Here is a 20,789-nt window from a genome sequence, read left to right as displayed (position 1 = left end):
ATATTAGAAGCAGGAAATATCTTATTAGAAATGTGTGGATGCATATGTGTGTGTATATATAAAGATAAAAAATACATATATAAAAAACATGTATAATACATACACACACATATGCACACCTGATCTGTTATTAAAAACAGTGTTTATTAGCCCATTAAAGAAACTGTAACATCTATTCTCAAAGACCACTTACTAAAAGAGTTCTGTAAATTGCTAACAAAAAGTAAAAGATTATTTCAATTTGGGGTAGAGTTCCTGTTTAAGTTTTCATTTTCTATGAATTTATTTTATCATAGAATCATATGCTGCTTTCAAATTTAATCAAAATTCTGGCACAAGTATGGTAATCCATCATTTCCCAAACTTTAAAGCCAATTCTAAAAGACTAACCTAGTAAATGAAGTATTAAGTCCTCAGAAAGCAGATTTTCAGAAAAGAACAGTATTTATATTCCATTTCAGTCTTGTATTTCTTCATTCACAGTTACCCGCTCTTCAAAAGAGAGATTTTAACCTTTGACTTGTCACTCTTGACTGATGAGTCAAAAGATACTAGTTGCTTTTTCAATAAAAATTTGCATAGCAAAGGACTGGAGAAGAGCATAAGGCAGCACAGAGAAGTCTAATAGACTTGTCATTCAAAGAAGTAAAATTCAAAGTCTAAGAACCCATACGCTTGAGCCTAACGTATGTTTAATGCTGCTGATATTAAGCTAGAATTGAGCCAGCGTAAACCCAGACAAACAGAGCAGCAGAGCTGACCGGGTTAGGACGGAGTGTAATTGTTCCAAACAGACGGGCTGGAGCCGGATCTAGGAAGGTCTGTATAACAGAGGAGGAAATGTGTAATTATGTGAAGGGTATTTTGTGAAGTGACTTTACATTCCAACACAGATCTAAACAAGCTGGGTAAACTAGCAGTGAGCAGCCCCTCTCCTAAATTAATTCAATAGTGCTACCACTTTGTTTTTCTTCTCAGATGACTAAGATGCTTTTTCTTCAACCCCAGCAGATATTTAAAATAAGTATTCTATGCAATTTTGAAAGTTCTGTATATAATTGAAGTTGGTTCATGATAGTGCTGATAGTAACCTAATTCTCAGGCATATAAAGAACACCTCACTTGCCCCCATGGCCACTGCAATAGCAAACTTCAATATTTTGATGTTCAGTGCCCAAGTATTTAATTTATTGGCCTGACTTACAGACTGAGATCTACAGTCTTCAATTAAATGCCCACATATCCTATAAAATACAGGGAGACATCTGGCACTTCAGAAGGGAACTGAAACTGACGGTAGGGTTGGGAGCAGCACTTGGATGAGAAACAATTCAGGCTAGTTTACAAGAAACAGCAAGACAAAAGATATCTCATTCCTTTCGAGTCTGCTGGAAGATGCCTCCAAATACCTTAACTATGGATTTCGAGATGCACTGGAATAAACTGTATTTTTCCAYTGAAACATAAGGATGAACAACAACATTGTCCTCTTATCTGGCAAGCTTATGATTTCCTTATCTTAGGTAAAAGCCGTAGATGTGAATTCTGTTTGCTCTCTCTAGCCCAAGCTATTTCAAAACCCATGTTTCCCCATCTAGTAGAAAAGCGCTCCAAGCTGCATGCTGTAGGTTTCTCCAGGATAAGGGAATTTCTACATCTCCTGTGGAAGCAGTGCCAATTCACAAAAGACTTCCTGGCTAGAGGAAATCAAAATATAGTCCAGTTATAAATATACTTTAACTATGCATAAAGTGACTTGAGGAAAAAAATGCTCCATTTATTAGAATTGCTTTTTTTTAAAATCCATAAAAGTATTTTTGGAATCTGTGTGTATCTTTTTACAAAGCAAAAATGTGAGTAAAGGAATCTGCAGTCCAGCTGACCAAACCATAATGACTTTAGGATACTAAAACAGATGAAACATCCTCGAAGCCAACGAGACAACATGCGCTTAAAGTCTTAATAACTGAAATATTAAAAATAGTTTAGAAAGCTTCTTTGTAAAACAGTATTGTGACTTTCTCTTTGGAAATACAATGGCAAACCAACTAAACAAAACAGTATATGGCTAATTTCAAAGATTATTCAGGTATAGCATTTTACACACAGGGGCCCATCCTAAGGCTAGATTAGAGTGATGTTTGACTATGGAAACAGTAGATTAATATTCAACATAATTCTTACTCAGAATCAGAAGGTGATCTAGATATTTTGTCCCTACTCAATAGAGAATACAAGGTAGACCTGTAATTACTTTCATTTTTATTTATTTTTTTTTTTAAAAGCATTTTATGTCACTGAAGTAATCTTCTAACCCCTCTTTGAGGGTTGCCTCTCAGGGAACACAGCCTTCTCCATTCTTTTCGTTGGAACAATTATGTTTCCTCATCTTATATTTCTCTGGTAGATGGGAAAAACAAGTCAACCGTCAATTCTACTTGGACTAAAAAAAACCCAATAAATATTACCAATAAATAAATGTGGACTAAAAAAGCAGAGGTGTTAAAAATTGCGTTTGAATGAGGAATCCACAAAAATATCCTTAAAACAATTAGTTATATAGCAAGCATAAAGACCAAAACAGTTTTAGGATCAGTGACTTGATCCTTATCTAACAGGATTTCTCTTCCCAGGCGCTGCTACCATCTCCCTGGAAGAGTACCACGACCTCAGGATACCCTCATATACCCTAGTGTAGGATCTTGTTTCTTTTATGCCAACAGGTGTCTTAAATTACCCTGTGCAACTTCATTGTTAATTCATTAGCTTTTGATCAGAAACACTTCATTTGAAGTCTCAGGAAATATATGCATATACAGCTTCCTTTTACTGTTTTACTCTGCCAGCATCACTGGCTCTGCAGTATTCTTCTCACAGCACTACTCTGTATATGTTTGCCAGTTTCCTGAACTTTATTCAATACACACTGGACAAATGTTCTTCTTGCTTGCACTTCTTCCTATCCTCTTATCCTCTGTTTTTGAGGGCCTGACTTCAAACAGCAACTTCATAGAACTGTAGTAAGATCAAAATCTGTCCTGACAGACTAGTAGGTCAACAGCTGGGGGAAAACAAACAAACAAGAAAAGACAAAAAAATCCAACCTGTTTAGGAGTATAAAGGTTTAGAAAACATATTTTTACTAATACAATCTGAATTTTGGACAGGAAGAGGAGCAAAGGAATTTAGTCTTCTACCAGAAGTGGAAACCTAACAATGCCTGTCCAGGGGGATCAGGAGAGAGGACACCAACGGCTCAGGACACTGGTGGTTACAACACTTTCATATGCATTCTGGGGAATCATTAAATCAGCCTTCTATCCTGAGCATTTAATTCCCCTTAGATTCTGAAGCCAAGCTGTGAAAGTTGAAAGTATTAAGAATTAGAGAAAATTGTCAAGTATTTCTAAGTGCAAGTAAGTGCCTCAAAAACATCCTCAAAAAAGGCTAAAAAGTTCTAAAGGGAACTACTGCAAAGTGAGGAAAGATCTGCAGGTGCACATAGCTGTGCAGCAACACAGGGTACTCTGCTAATAGCACTACGCCTCGCTGAAACAACTGAGTCAGCAGAATTTCTATTTATATGCTTTCTTCCTACAACAGTCACAGTCAAGGCAGAAAACTCAGCAGTCCTGCCTCAGGGGAGAAGTTGGTATTCTTGAAAAAGAATTAGCAGTACAATATAAGAAGTAATTCTACCTTTTAAGCTTACGCAGAAGTTGTAGGTTATTGGCAGGAAAGAGCAAGTCCTTGGCAAAAGTCATTAAGATGGAGATTTTGTGCTTTCTCCATTTCCCTTTGTTTTCACAGTAAGACAACCCCCTTCAGAAGTCTACTTGGCATACAAGTAACCAGCCCATCATGCCTCAGTAGCCAAACTTGTCTTTCACAGGTCTGCACTCTACACTACACGGCCAAGACTCTACACTAAAGTTTTCATATTGTGAGGCTAACTTTCATGAAGTCTTTCAGGGTAAGTATATTGTAGATACTTTATGTTAATGTAGCTGACATACGAATACCTTCTTCGTGTTAATCAAACCAGAAAAAGTCTTGAACCTGTCAACTTCATGCTTTCTTCCAATACGAAAGCTGCTTTCATGTAAAATGGCTGCCTTCTATTAGCCATAGCCAAAGTGCAAAACTGACTGACTGAATTCCTGAGAAATTCCTTCAAATTGTTTTTAACAAGTTATCTTACTTTCCAAATGCTGACAACACTGATATTAAACACGGTATCATCAGCGTATAAATAGGCTAGCAAAGAGCTTTTACTTTGACCCTCCATTAGAAAAAAGTAAATAGCAAAATGTTTTCCCAAACGGATGAAAACCTGTAATGAAAAACTATGTTTTAGAGCTTTGAAAAGATCGACATGCTTAATTCTTGAAATGCATGGTATTACCTAGATGAGATACTTGGCTCTTTAGGTATATGACCATTAAGACAGATAAAAGCTCAGCTACAGCATTAGACTGAGACTGTAAATTTGCTTTCTAATGCATGAACAACAACATGTAAGTATCTATTCTTAAGTTCTATGCAGTTTTAATAGGAACACCAGATGCAATTCATTACCGTTTTATCCCTGAGTCGTTCTCCATGGATAAGAAAATCAGCACAGCTATTCTCTTCCTGGTGAATGACTTTGAAGACTGTGACACAGCTTAGTCCACCCCCTCCAAGTGGTAACCATCCACCACTTGAGTCATCCCGGGTCATCACCACAGCTCGCACTCGTGCATAACTATTACTGGAAGAGATGCAAAAGCAAAAATTAGTTTTCCATAAATGCAAAACAGCTAAGCATCCAATCTTTTTTTAAAAAGCCATGATCACAATAGTTAACATAGTGGAGGTTGAGTGCTTTCGTAACAGTCATTTAGAAGAAACCAGCCAAAGACGACTCTAGAAACTTCCTCTCTACTTTAATTCTCTCATTAGGACTTCTTAAGAAACATCCGCTCCTCCTTGGAGCTTACATGTAATTCCTCGTAAAGAAATCTTATTAGATAACATAGTTCTTCAGAGTCAAAATATATATTCTTCTAAAAGTTTTCAAGTCAGTGATCTAGCTGCAAAGAGCTGGGGCAATGGGAGGTGGGGGTGAGGGGGGAGAGACAATAAGAATCAACTCCTGATTTATTTTAGCCTAATCATGAAGCAAGTCAGCCACCAKGAAATTGCACAGAAAAGAGAACAAGAAACCAGAAAGAGGTCAAGCCTTCTCCCACTGAAATCTAAACAAGAATAGGCTCCTAGCCAGGAAGCCTGCTTCCCACCCTCTGCGGAGGAACCTGCCCTCTGCAATGGCAAGGCCGAGGCCGCAGGCCAACGCAGCCAGGTAGGGCTGCTTAAACAGAAATTCTTTAACATTTATTGGCTGATTCTCTCCTGTTTTTGCACTGTGTGGAAAATTACTTGAATTTTACAATTTAACAACTTTTTTCCATGTTTTAGCATTTTTATGAAATAAACAAATGGTTATCACTTCGTTATTTAAAAGCAAGTAGGCCAAATTCCTTTTTCAGAGAGTCTCAGAAAAATAGATTTTCATAATCTATCTTTTTATTTATTTTAACAACAACAGTTTTGGTTATGCTGCTACATCAGTTGGAAAACCATGTGGTTTACCAAAGTTGTTATATGATCCTGCATTCTAGGTATGTTTTTTATGAAGTGCATGAATGAGTATTCCAACACTTCAGAAGAAACAAAGCCTCAGGCTGTCTTTTGCAACATATTTCTAATCTTAGGTTTGAATAGGTACGCCAATTAGCACCAGTTACATAAAATTTAAGACTGAACTGGAAGTTTTAAAGAAAGTCATTTTACAAAATTATTCCTTTTGTACAAAATTTGTGGTATCTCATTTATCAAACTTGTATTTTAAAAAATTACTTCCCCCCCCAAAATGTCCCAAAATAACAGAAGTTCTTGGTAAGCTTTTCTGCTTAACTACTGTTTGTTTATACGTATATACACACACACACACACACACTTGGTGCAAGCATCTAAAGCTCAAATACATAAAGCTGGGCAAAATGGGAAATAAAAAAAGACAAAATCTATTTTAGCCTATAGGCACATGAAATATTAAAAAAACAAAACAAAACAAAAAAACCCCCAGACTTTGTTCCTTTTTCCCCTTCAGAAAAAGGAACAATACCCCCCAAAACAAACAAAAACCTTCTCCCGCTAAAACCTGGTAGCTAAAAATGACAGTTTAGTGAATGTGTCTGACCATTTTTGTATGGTATCTTTTACTAACATCTGAACAGCAGACAAATATAATCAAGAACAGTCCAGACATCCATTGCATGCATCTGTCAATTCTAATATCTGAAAACAAAAGTTAGATTTTGATGGTTAATAACATTAATGAATGATTCAACTTTCAGTAATGTCTATCATCGTATTTCACTCAGAGAAAAGTTCAGATTATAACTGCACACTTAAACATGGGAAGTCTCTTATTTCTCTCAGGTGAGGAGAGACTGCCTCTTCTGACAGAAACTGAGGACACCAGGACTTTCTTATGAATCAGTAAGGAACAAGAGGTACTACTTGGTTAAATCTATGCTGTATTTCTGTTATCCTTCGTTCAGGCCAAACACAAATTTAGCTTAAAGGTCATCCTTTCTATAGATTGGGTTGCAAATATGAATATTATAGCTTTCTTCTGTTTACCAACAGAACTACTCCTAATGTAACAACATGATTATAGTTATGTATCATTTAGGGACAGCTGCAAAACTTCACTTAGTCTAAATGCCCTCTTTAAGAACAGTCACAGAAAAAACACCTTCACATTTAACATCGTTCTTAGTTACAATATGTAAATGAGAAAAACTGAACTCCAGAGTTTTGTGGTTTGTTTTCCTAATAATGGAAGTTTACACTCCACTTTTCTTTTCAGGAAAAACTAAGGAGATTTAAAGATAGAAGACACATACCATACCTCAATAGCTTAGCCATTTCCATATTCTGGAAGCTGTCTATCAGTGCWGGGATTTTTTCCCCTTCCCTATAGGGAGAAGTCTAGTTTTGTTTAGTTAACAACTTTGCATTTTGCTTCCATATTTTCCTGTTCTTCAAGCTATTTTAAACAACACCTACGTTGTCAAATATTTTTTAAAAACATTGTCAAAACCACTGTATTAGTGCAAGAGCCAGAATAAAAGTTCCCCAACACATAAGTTTGTAATGTTTAATTTTTCCAGGCCACTACCCTGTGAATTAACTAGACAAATTCTTTACTGTAGCTGCATAACAATGTCAAAAACTAAAAAAAGATTGCTTAAAACAAACTGCATGCTTTTTAAATTTAAAGGAACTCATAATTGGTCATAATAGCTATTTTCAGTAAAAATACAAATTGATATCACTAAGTCCTGCTGCTGCTTCATGACTAGTTGCAAATCAATTTCCAGCATCCTCTGCAAATAAAACAGAGTCTGTCTTTCACAGCCCTGATGCTACTGAAACCACGTACATGTCTTATCTTCGTAACTGCTGAGCGCTGGCTACATTTGGGAATGCTGGGAATAAACTGTTAAGATGCCAGCGTAGCTTAGCTGTGGGAAAGACTGCAGACAAGGCATTTTTCAGCACCACCCCCATAGTATTTTTAAAAACCTACAACTTGACATTTTTAACTACTGTTGCAGGTTTAGTTATTGCTGATAGAGCAGCTAAACAAAAGAAAACCAAACAAACCCGGAAATCTGTTGAGCCTTGCTTTTATGAAGCCTTTTACAAGAGCTACCACAAACGTGTGAAATGTGGCATGAACAGCACATTGCAACAGCAGTCCCAAACCTATTTTATCGTATGCAACATTTCCTGAGAGACTCTGATTTTGGTTGTGGTCACAGGAAATTGAAGAGTTGGAGTAAGGTTTACAGGAAAAACAAAACAGGATTCTGCCCATAGCAGCATGCTGCTTCCTAAGAATAGATGCTAAACACCAGTGAAAACTGGCAACCAGTGCACTAGGCTCCGAGATAAATTCATAACAATTATGAAAACAGAACTTCTCTCTGCAATAGTTGGAGGTATCGGGTGAGGAGATGAGAGTTTTATTCATGTGATTACAATGAGTTACAAAAGTTGTGAATGAAGTAAAAAAAAAAACAAAAACAAAGAGAAACACAAGAAATGCTCCCCCCCACAGAAAAGGTTCTCCAAAATATGATTTTTCCCTTAATAGATGTTTTAAGAGCTACTGGAAGTAGACCAAGCATCTGAACGTTATGCCTATTAAACTTGGAATAAATTCATTTAAAGACAGCATAGCAGCAACACGCAAGTCAGAGCTTGAATATTTTATCTGCAAAGTCTGATTGTAAAATATTAGCAAAACACGATGATTTTTGTATGGAGGGGGGTGCACTAAGAAGCCTACAAAAGTATCAGCGGGCGGAAACAAAGAGTTACAAACCGGGGGCAGGAAAGACAGAAGCGTTACAAGCACTTGCCTCTGCTCAACTTTAACATTTCAACTGATACTTAAAGTTAAAAACATCAATCATTAAAATCTGAGTACAGGTTTTAAGAGCTTTCCCATCCCTCTAAAAACTACATGTTTATATTGCCATAATGCCATTGGGCCCAAATTGACCTGAATGAACCAACTGTTGCTCAAGCCCGGAAAGCACTCCTCTGCCCTTGATAGGCAACTTATTAGCTTAGCAACTAATGATGAATTCTTCCTCCTCACCCCTGCCACCCCATATCATCAATTCATCATTACGGCTTTACTTTTTAAAATTGCTTTGTTAATTTGGGATATTTCTTATTGATAATATCATGTCACTTAAAGATACCAAAGCATTATTATTGCATTTGTCCTTTCTTCTATTAATGATCCAAAAAGAAGGGACAGTTAAGAATTTTCTACCAAATATTTTTCCCAGGGAAAAAGGGAAGACACTGATGGAGAAAAGACAAGGCAGCTATCCTGTTGCATTCCATTTATTGGAACCTAGTTTTAATAGTCTGCAACTCTTCCCTTTCCTAGATCCACATTAACTATTGGCTTTTTTTTTTTTTTTTTAATTTATATTGCACCTTGCACATTTCTATTTTAATGTAGAATTGAAGAAAAAAATCAGTGATCTTACAAAAATCTTTGTAAAGACAATTATTAATGCAAATGCAAATTGTTTTTCAGTACTAGAAAACTACAAGAATGAAATGCCTGGATCACCAAGTGGAATCCCGAAGAAAGCTGTACAAGAAATTGACCCTCCAGGCTTAAGTAATAATAGTGTTATGTATTTATTTAATGATATATTTCAAAGCATAAGAATGCACACAGATTTCAATAAAGTACAGCTTTCCAAATACTAATATTGGTTAATGTATGAGAAAATATTAAGACACTTTAACAAAGTCTTGACATTGTACCTAACTACTAGATAAACACTACTGCCATAGTGCTAATACTATTCTGGCAAGACTAAGGAAAAAACAAGCATTTTGCATTCTGAAACATCTTGAGGCATTTAGCTATGAAAATATACTGTCTTTACTAGCATGCAAGTTACAGTGCTCCAGGCAGATCTCTCAATATCAGCTTGTCATGGCTCGAGGCTCCTCACCTTTGACTGGTACTTTACACATGTACTTTAACCCCTCCAACTTCTGGTGCAGTGTGCTTGAGTGTTTGTAGCCTCTCCCAAAGAGTATACAAGAGCTACTCTTTGGCTTTTTATGGTTCTTATTATCCAAACACCTTAGAAGATTTTATGATTACCTAGTAGGGAAGTTTTCATGAGTATGTGCATGCCCAGTACACCAAAAGGTAATACCAAACCACTGAGGTAAAATCTGTTTTACTGGCAGATAAAGTTTGTTGAGTATTTACTCAATTCAGAAGAAAACAAGTAATTTTAACAGTGTCACTTGAACATATCTGTATCTTGTTGGTGAGATGCAGCCTTTTGTAACCAAAGGTTTAGAGAATGACTGCCACCAGTATGAAACATTAATGACTCATCTACAATAAAAGGAAATGCAAATATAGCCCTAGTAGAGTATTAATGAAGACATAATTTACACCCAGGAAAGAAAGACAGCATATCCACAATTTGTTCTTATGAACAGGAAACTACTGTATATGATTTTCTTTTTGCCATAACAACTGCTATGTAAGGCTTTGTCTGGTATGACTTTTATCTATTTGGACTGTTTTTCCCCTCTCAGAGTTACACCAGCAAATCAGAATACACACTAAGGTGTCATGGAACTGCTGGTAGAGGCAAAACTTTGTAGATTTTCTCCCTTAAGAGAGGCAAGGGGTATCCTTCACTGTGATGATAGGGGGTACAGCAACCATGCCTGGTTACCGGGCTGAGGAAATTTATTTTTGTGAGGAGCTTAGCAGGAGAAGACATGGATTTCTAAAAGTGACTAGTGACAATGACTGAATTAGACAATTGCTTCTGCATTTAGGATGCTGGTGCCCACATTGATTTACAAATGAAGAGCTGGGTTCCCATCATACTTTTGGCTTTACCAAAGAACTGAATTGGATGTTACTGCTTCAAGAAAAACAAAAACAAAACACAAAGTAAAATGGACTGAACTCAAAAAGACAGAAGGCTAGATGGGAAGCCTTATTGTCCAAGGAGATAGCTAATATTCTGAACGAGCCAAAATTGTTTGATTCATAATACAATGACTATTTAGCAGCAGAGGCTTTCCAACATGAAAAACAAGGTGTTTGATACTGTATCTACAAGGCAAATTGAAAAATGAGACACAAATGAACAAGTGTTCAAAACTGAGAACTGTCCAAACAGTACCTTGTTGTTATGAAGTGCTCTCTTGGACACAGTCCAAGTGGAGTGGGAAAGAGGCACTAGAACCAATACTTGTCAAATACAGAAAACTTAAGATTTGTGACAGTGCAAAAAAGTGACACTGCAAGGATGAATGGCTACCACCACAAGAGCTTTTGCAAAGCACAAGAGCACATAAAGAACAGAGAAGTTGATGAGAAATTGTTTGAAATCCATGAAAATTATATACAAAGTAGATATATGACATTTCTATGGGTAACATTTAAACCCTGCTGACTCCCCAGCAGGGTTAAATAGTATGTTGTGTGTTTAATAATTGCAGCTAGTTGAGTTAATGAGATGAATGGGACATGAAAGATGCTTTTTAATGACTTCCACAGCTGTTTGCTCAACATAGAGGGATGTTGGTACCACGGACTCCTGGATTAAATTCCATCCAATTTTAGGCAGTTGGGATAGCAGAATTTGAGTGGTCAGATCCTGCTAATCACAGGTTTCCCAGGCTAACTGCCTTCTTTCAGAAAAAAGTTTTTCCATTAATAGTTGCAACAGAACAAGTCAAAATTCTCTCCTCTCTCAGGGCCATTTTCATCCGCTCTTACATACTTGCAGTCCCAGAGCTTCATCCAAGTACGTGAGTACAATTAGATCATCCTCAGTCAAAGCTATTAGTCATCTAGTCATCAAGATTAARGACAGCAGGACTCTTGAGTCCCTGTTAACAGGAGATGTGAATGCATTAAATCAAGTCACTTTGTACTAAGTTCTTGACCAGTAAGTTGAGATGAAAGCAACTAATACACAAAAATAATACCATAGTAAGATTTCTTATGAACAATTTTAGCTACTCTAAGACAGTATGACAGGCTGTACTGCATATCTGCTATTTTCAAACAAGCATCTATGTACTTTTTTATTATACTGCTCCTTACATCTAGGAATGGTGCTCCACAAATGTCCAATAAGCTGTTTTATTATTCTTCTCCTCATGCACTTAAGAATCTACTCTGCAAAAATAAGAGACAAACAAACTAGAGCCTGCTATACTTTCTCTAACACACTGGAGAACTCAGATTCTATGTTTATTATGTCTGAATTTGTTGCAGCTTCTCCTGGATTACAGACTCTTTGAGGCAGGGAGCATCTGTAAACAAACCTATTTCAGTAAAGCCCTGAGATCATGGTGATACACATTACATAGAGTTTAGCTGGGAAGCTGCTGTATAGTCTTAATCTTTTGGCCCTACACTTTGGGAAGAAAAAGACCTCAGTCCCTCTGAGTTTACTCACCTCAAGCAACAGTTGATATTAGGTAGACAACCACAGAATTGAAGCAGCCATATACCAAATTCAAATCTTGCCACTTAACACAAATTTATAAAAAGTCTAGATCATTCCCAGCATACGTTTACCATTCAGCCTGCACAAAAAAGGAAAAGAACCTCAAATCAAGCTAAGCAAATCCACACATATAAAAATAATCTTCCCTTAAGTGTCCGTCTGAGCTTTCAGATGGCTTATGAAAGTTGTGCATGAAAACCTGTTAAAAAAATATGTTGAACTAAAACTGTAGTATCATCAGTAGATAATCTCCAGAGGTCCCTTCCAACCTCAGCGATTCTGTGATTCTGTGATTTGTTAATACTGTTAAATCTAAAGCTTGTCAACAATTAAAATAAAAAGGCTTTTCAAGAAGTTTAACCTGCCCATATGAAAATGATGCTGGAATAAAATTTATATTGCAAGAAAATTGCTAATGCTGAATTGTTCTGTTTTAGCTTAAGAACAAGAAACTGATAAGCATCCAAAAGGGTGTTTCAAACAAACACAGGCACCATCATAAATATGCACACTAACAAAGTATAAAGACTACAAGCCAAGCTGCTAAAATGTTTAACAGATAGCACCAAAATTAGACCCCCCCCAAAAAAAAAAATCTGAACCAGCTTCAAGAGGGATAGCTTGTGAATTTACAGATCTATTTTAAAGATCTATGTTCTGTGAGTGAAGGGAAGCCATTGCTAAGCAGGGCCACACTTTGCAGTTTGAATCAGTCTTTCTGCAGTTTTAACAACAACCTATCTTTGGGAGAGAGGAAAAACCGAGACGGACAAGTGAAAAATAAATGCAAGACTTCTATGACAATAATCCATCAAAGGAGAGGAAACAAAAGCCAAACAAGATTATACAAAGTGTTTTAATGGTATGCCCTTCATATTCCCAATACTTCAGGAGGAACAATGTAACTGATGTAGTCAGTAGATAACTGTATGATCTATGTTTGATAATCTCAGTAACAATTAGTAGCCTTGCCAGCAGTCTCAAGCATAGAAATAAGTGATTCAGAAGTCCTAAGGTCAGAGAGCAGAGGAATGCTAGTAAAGCATCAAAAAGAAGTCCAACTAATCCTTGCATAATTGCATTCTCTACTGCTAAGGAACACCGTCCAAAAGTTTCTACAAAAAGCAGTGCGTAATGAATACATGGTTCATGCGCGAATATAACACACAGCGAAACAGCACACTGAAAGGTCTCTCAGTTTAAAAGGAAGATTATTTAAGTACTATTATTTGCTGCTTGTCCAGAAGAAAAGTTTAAAACCTTGTAATCAACTACACACACACACACACACACACACAGAAAGAACAAAACAAAGCAAAAAACCCCAACCGTACATGCATTTTTGCTCTGCTAACATGTAACATGTCAAAACAAGAATATGTCCACACTCCATAAATAATAGTTAGTCATAAGAACTCCTAAAATAATCACTAAATCTCTCAAAGTCTACCCAGCAACTGAAAAAGGGATCCACAAGTCAGATTTTCCTTGTTTTGGCAACAAAGACATAAACAAAAAGTTACGACACTGAGATCATGAGATGATTTGCTGTTATGATTACATCTTGTTGCTTCCTCTCTGGACTTTTTAAAACCATTAGTATCATTAGAAGTTAAGGCTCTGGGGTGGAACTTCACCAGAAGAAGGAAGTTCTGAAAAGGGTGCTGGAGATAGTGCAGCGAAACTGCACTATATAGATATATATACCAATATCATATCACCTATACCAATATCATATCACCTATACCAATATCATATCACCTATACCTGATTAAGGTATCAAGGAAGTGACTGTAACATGACACAGGGCAAGCTCAGAACAGTTTTCAGACGGCAGAGTCCAAGGAGTAAAGAGTCTTAAAGCTCCAGCCAATCTAGAGAGACAAAAATAGTGTGTAGGAACATTTAGGCAGATTCTTTGTGCAGCTCTGATATTTAAATTGCACAGCTTTACTAGGCAATATAGATTACAATCCATCCTTAAAATTAAGTACAATTATTAACCATTTCCATTACACAAAGCACCGTATAAGAAAATAGGATATAAAATATAAAACTGAAAAATCTTACAAAGTCAATGGAATGGGATATACATTGGTGCTCTTGCATTGATATATTTAACCAGACTAAAAGGAAGTGAACCCTGACGACATATTTGAAGAAATATAGACTAAAAATTAAAAGACTCTTGCTTACAGAGGCAGAAGAAGAAATTATATATTCATTAAATATAAGTAAACACATGTAGATGGTGGGGGAAAAAAAAAAAAAACTCAGGAAACAAATCCATCCTCAACTTCACTGTACCTATGTTTTTCCATTGTGGACTTCTGCTCTCATTCTAGAAAGAGATGGACCTTCTCTATTCATATCCAAGGATCTCAAGCACAGGTCAAATACTGAAACAGTAAGAAATACAAATAATTTTCCTTTATTATAAATACTAGCTGATATTGAGTACTTTTATCTACAGTGAGACTGTCTGAATAATCCCAAGAAATCAGGAAAAGTCATCAACTGCTTTACTAAAGAAAAGCAATCAGTATTTTATCAAGCATCCTGAAAAGCAAAATCAAAACAACAATCCCACATTACAAGTAACTCCTCTAGCAATGCAAACAAATAATCTCTAATTTTTGAGCCTACATTTCCAGTGTTTTGGAATTTAACCTTAAGATACTGACTGTATTGTAAAAGTTCATCTGATAGAATTCTCTGACTTTGCTAACAATTCAAGATTAGCAGCGCATTCACTGAATATGAGAGTTTCATACTGGATGTATAATACCAGTTTTGAAGGGTCAGCTTCTTGAATTTGGTTGCTCAAACATCAAAATTTCTTGTGTTTCAAAGGAAGAAAGACTATTCCATAGTCATGCAACAATTCCCTAGACAAAATCCATTTGGCTGTAATTTTTATCCATTCTTCCCAGTGTTATTAAAGATTTTTTAAAATTATTTTTAGTTAGACCTAGTGACTGAAAAGAAAAAAAAAAAACCACAGAAAAATGATGGCTTTCTTGTTTTTAAGGATTCTAGAACTGTCACCCTGTAATTGTAACCATCTTACAACTAAAGTAGCTCATACTTATTTTCTTCTTGACTCTGGCATCCACTTGTTTGACTGGGAATTGTGACCAGTATTCAACGCAGCCATCTATTTGAGGCATTTTCACAAAAGACTGAGTAAAAAGTGGTATCGACTATCCCAAATAAAAAGCTGATGTTTAAAGAAAAACAGCTGACACAGTTGTTTCTTTAGGAAGTGCAAAAAAGAAAAATTGCCCAAGAGTTATTTGAGGGGAGGAAAAGGGAGCTAAAAATGCCAGAACTCAAGTAACAAAAATGAAGAAATAGATGTTTCAATAGCTGGTGACACAAGGAGATCGTGTGTGTGCGCACGCGCACACCCTGTCCGTCCATGCGAGAGAGAATACTGCCAGCGTAAATTCTTCCCTACCAAGTAAATCAGAAAAAGGAGGAAAAGAATATGAGTGAGGAAACAGCATCTCCTTTTCTCAAAAGAGAAACCGACAGACACAGACTTGAGAAGATACAGAGTATCATTGTTGAGCATGTAATTTTTATGCCGTTGCTTTTTATAATATACTAATTCTTTTCTGCATACAGAAAATGCATTGATCCAGAGTTTGCCTTAAAAAAGAAATACAAGCTCATATGAGTTCAGATGGCCTTTCTGTGGATACTGGGAGAATACAAAACTACTGATAGCTCTACACTACCTTCACCGAGCAGGTTCAAGTCCACTCTCGTGCCTGTACTAACATTATTGTTATCACAAGCATGTTAAGATAACATGATTTGGCACTGTTGCCAGAAGCACTCTCCATCCTTCTCCTGTCCTGCTCATCCATTTTGGCCCTGCACTTTCTTCACCGCTTCTGCAGCTTTGTAGTGATCAATACTGGGAAGCTGATCTGAGCCAAAATCCAGAAGAAAAGCTGTCTTCAATCCAGGACAATTATCCGACCTTAATCAGTGAGTGAGTGATTTTGGTCACAAGGTTGTCTTGTAATTGCTCAGTGATTCTGAAGATATAATATAGTACCTCAACTCAAGTTCTTGATGTGGAAAGATGAACACCAAATGTTTAACACAGTTATAATGTATAGTTTTCTTCTTCCTAAGAAACATGCAACATTTTTGACCTTTAACGTATTTAGTAAAGCCCAGTTTACATGCTAAGAAAAAAGACTGACTTTCCCTTATGTAATGACTGAATACACAAGGGAAAAGTCCTGCTGATTCCAGAAGAAGCAATAAATCTGATAGAGAAAATGGATATTCTGAACACTGCAGCACTCCCACAATGTGGAGAAAGCAGAGATGCAGAGAAACCATCATTTTCAAGAAATGCAACTGAAAACTACATCACAATATGATAACCAATTATGAGCAAACCTAACCCACATGTAGCTTCTAATTTTGGTAACTGTTAATCCCCTTAAAACATAGTATTTTCAACTGGGAGATAAGAGAAATATGCACCATCTTGCTGAAGATTTAAGCATTGATGCAGCATGTCTGGTCAAATCTTTTAATCATAAAAGAAAAATTTTACAGTATAGCAGCACTAAAGATTATAGCCCTACTGTACAAATTAAGTCTGAATGCAAACTGCAATAGTGTATAGCAAGGGTTAAGAGTAGATCTGGGTTAAGTTTGGTACTTTTTGCTTAAGAGAAATTACAGCAACCTGTATTTTGAAGCAAGTTTAATATATACCAAACAAATGTGATTTGTCTGAAGCGATTCATCAGCTGATCTTCACTGATGCATTTTACAGTCATTGATATTAAAGGAAATATCAGCAAAAAAAAGTTCTAAAATAGAAAAGTTGCCTTTAATAACCTAGAAAAATTAATTGGACAACTGAGCTTATTCTGCTGGAAAACATTCATTCATTAAGGAATAACAAGAATCAATTAAGTGACTATACCATTAATTAACTACTTGTAATGGAGATTCTTTAAATTTTAATCAGGACTAGTCAATTCATAGATACAACACATTTTCCAAGTTGGAGAAGTACTGGCATTGTGAACCACCATTGTTTGTTACTGCTTTTTTAGTTTGTGTTCCTGCATTTTTATGCCAAGTACACAAGAGAGAGGAAATAAAAAAAATTCACCCCTTTAAAAGATGAAAAAAATAAATAGAAACTAAGTTTTGCAGATATTCACCCTATAATAAGGACCATGATTTATAGAAGGCTCTTCAATATTGGTTGAGAGTGCAAAGAAATACACACACTAATTCTGTGAGCTCCTAACTAATTGCAAGGTTTTATTCATAGAAGTTGTCTAAACAGTCACATACATGGAGTTCTACCAATGACTGAGCCTTTGTAGGTCTGCAGCAAAAGCATCTGATTTTGTAGGATAATGGAAAGGCAACTAAACCTACTCACCTAAATCCAGCCTGAATATCAACCCTTTTCTTCTGCCCTGTGCTCAGGGCACAATTCTGCTAATTCTTTTGTTTTAGCTTGAACGTTCACGCAGCTGTGAAATGAGTTGATTGCGCAACCAAAAATAATGGAAAAGCCAACATCCCCAAAAGATCTTTTTGCCAAATCAGTGCCYCAAATCACATGCATTCACATGCCTCTTAGATCTAAAGGCAAAGGCAGTGCAGGTGAATGCAAACCAAGGTAACCGATACAGAAAAAGTACCCCTTTCAGTGGCAGCCCACAACTACCCTTAGAATCACCCTTAGAAACACAGATTTACACAGTTATTTAACAATTTACCTAAAAATATTCCTACTTTTTGGCATTTAAACAAAAATCCAGGGAAAAATTTTGAAAGATTCTCTAGTGCATACATGAATTTCAATTCTAAGAAAAGAAATTGTAAATCTTTTTTTTTTTTGCACTGCTCTAATATTAATTGCAGGTATATTAAACTCCTGCTTAAATCACTTTGAAACTGCTGGCCAAGAAAGTGGCAGTGTCCCCAACATAAAAATCCATTTATTCCTCCTATGCAGTATTGGAAAGTTGGACATTACCCCTTTGCTTTAAAAGGCCCAGTAACCAAGAAAAACTCTTGCATTTAACATATTTTAATCAATATAGACACGAGTATTACACACATACTTCCACCACCAGGTGTGGATGTTAGAGAAGTCTCCAGAAGTATTTCTGGAATAGTATTTCCCATATATATTTTTTAGTGCTTACATTCAGTTATAAAGAAAAAAACCTCAACAACTTGTGATTAACTTCATACAACTAGAGGCTGACAGTATTACAGCCTTAGCTGAGAATATGAAATAAATACTGTTATCATTCTAATTTGAAATTAGTGCTATAAGTCTGTTCATGCATTTACTCTCAATCCTTATATTCCAGCTTCACATTCAGCAGTTATACAGTTAAAAGCCAATGTCTATTAGAATAAACTTCTGGTGGGAAGTGCTAAGAATTCACCCCACTGCCTACCATCCTATCCAGAAATCTGTTCTCACTCCTACTTCCTCCTGTCTGTTCCTTTCTGAAACAACAGCAGGGGGGTTGGGAGTTTGCCTTTCCTCTACTGGTTCACAGTTGTGTACATGAACCACACCGGACCATATGGCATGCTCCTTCAATCTGTAAGAGGCAAAACATGCTCCCTCCCAGCGCAATCCAAAAAGATCCAAACGAGAGGAAACCTACAGATGCCTGCATTCACATTTCTGCATTCACACCAACCAGTTACTAAATTCTGTCAATATATTAAAGGGACAATGCGAAACTACACAAAATTTTGCTTCTAGCATTCTCAAGAATAAGAGAACTTATTTGTGCTCACACAGATATTTACAGAAACATTTACAGTATGCTCCAGATTCCTCCTCAGTTGTACACAAAACTAACCAGCTGCCTACATGCAACTTCGAGTAGTGCAGAGATAAACTGAAGACTCAAATGCATGCTTCAGCACACAGAAAGATTCTGACTTAAAGAAAATTACTGTATTAAATGAAAAACAGTGCCTTTCTAATGAGCAACACATGCAGAGAATGATACATCTTTACAAGAGAATAAAACTGAATAGAAAGGTTGAAAGCTGAAAAGAATTCACCATAGCTGCACTTAAAACTGACAGACTGAGGTAAGTTGACCAGAAACTTAGTCAAGATAGATGTTATTTTCATAAGAAAAAAATCCCAATAGGAAAACCGCCCTTAGAGACAGAACCTCGGGAGAAATACCATCACTCACTCTCAGCAAAGCATGGTTAGGTTTCTCACAAGGGCACAACCTTTGGATTTATAAAGTCAAGGTTGTGTTTAGCTCTTAAGTAAAACTAGGATTATGTGATCAAATATACTGGAATAGGATCTTGCTCATTTCCTTTGCTTGAAAGTTAAAACAGATTTTTACAGAGAGTTTATTTTCAATCTTACAGAATAATAATTTAATTTTACAACAATTTAAGCTTAGGGACTATGTTCTTCTGTAAAATGGTACAAAACTTTGTAAAAACACTAGTGCCTATGTTTCCATACTAAGTTTGAGTGGACATTACATACGTGAACATGCGAGAAATTGACTTGACAGAAAACAGCTTTCTCAGCTGAAACTCCGTAATTTTTGTAAAAGTTTAATTCAAACAGAAGAGTTAATAAGGACCTAATTAAATTATATAACAATACAGTAAACTAACTCTCTTATTAACTTTACTGTTCATTCCTGTGTTCTGAAGCTCTTTACTATTACGTATGTGGTTTACTGAAAACAACAAGCAGCAATTGTAACAACGGATGCGAGAAGGGCGCAAACCGAAAGCAGCTTAAGCTGTTCCCCATTACCTGCTGTAAACAATCAAGACAAACACCAGAGACAGATGACTGCCAACTAGTTAGAGAGATACCCAGGAAATGTCTACATATGAAAAATAACCACAAGAAAACCCAAAACTAAACTACATTTTGTCATTGCATCATTTTGACTTTACATTGAATATCGTATGCAATGTGGAGACAGACGAGCCATACGTGATAAGACTAAGTAGTGTTCTGCCTCTAATTTATAGGTGTTAGTACCCCTGTAATCTGCAATCACAGACCCATGACTTCAAATTAATTCTAAAGTGTTATTGCTAAGAACCATTCATTCTTCATGTTAAGGTTAAATATATATTCCTCTCAAAATCAAGAAATTCAAACCTCTCTGTCCACAGCCCATAAAAAGGACAAACGATTAAAGAAATAAGGAATCGGGTGGCTAAGGGGTTTTAACTAATTCAGCACTTAACTAAGAGGAAGCCTAACCACATCTGTATTTGCTTTACAGAGAAAAGGCCATTGTCTACTGAAACACTGCTTTAGCCATGACTAAAAATTGCCTCTTCCAAAATAATGAAGAAAATCTATTTTCTTGTAGCTGATAAACAGGTACAAAAACGCAGCGCCTATTTTCTTCACTCTGTTTTATTTCATAACTGCAAATTATCAAGATTAAATATCCCAAAACCTCAAGTGTTCAAATGCTGGTCTGACAAAGTTGGTGAGGATGATAACTCTCCCTCACTTCAGCCTCACATTTAAGGCAGGTGAGAATTTGTCGAAGATGCCACCAGCCTGTCACATTTACAACATCAGAAGTTGGCTGTACAACACACCAGAAA

General features: G+C 36.3%; 1 protein-coding gene across 2 annotated transcripts in view; it reads right to left on the bottom strand.

Moving 5' to 3' along the window:
• Positions 1–20,789, bottom strand: part of SPRED1 (sprouty related EVH1 domain containing 1) — a 59,959-nt gene that overhangs the window by 21,311 nt on the left and 17,859 nt on the right. For both annotated transcript variants that reach the window (XM_026066003.1, XM_026066004.1), the window contains exon 2: positions 4,579–4,753. In XM_026066003.1, the coding sequence (XP_025921788.1) occupies positions 4,579–4,753 (175 nt within the window). The remainder of the gene's footprint in view (positions 1–4,578; positions 4,754–20,789) is intronic.

The sequence above is a fragment of the Apteryx rowi genome, unplaced genomic scaffold, assembly GCF_003343035.1.
Source record: "Apteryx rowi isolate R43461 unplaced genomic scaffold, aptRow1 scaffold_236, whole genome shotgun sequence".
Taxonomy (NCBI): domain Eukaryota; kingdom Metazoa; phylum Chordata; class Aves; order Apterygiformes; family Apterygidae; genus Apteryx; species Apteryx rowi.
This window is presented reverse-complemented; position numbering and strand designations above follow the sequence as displayed.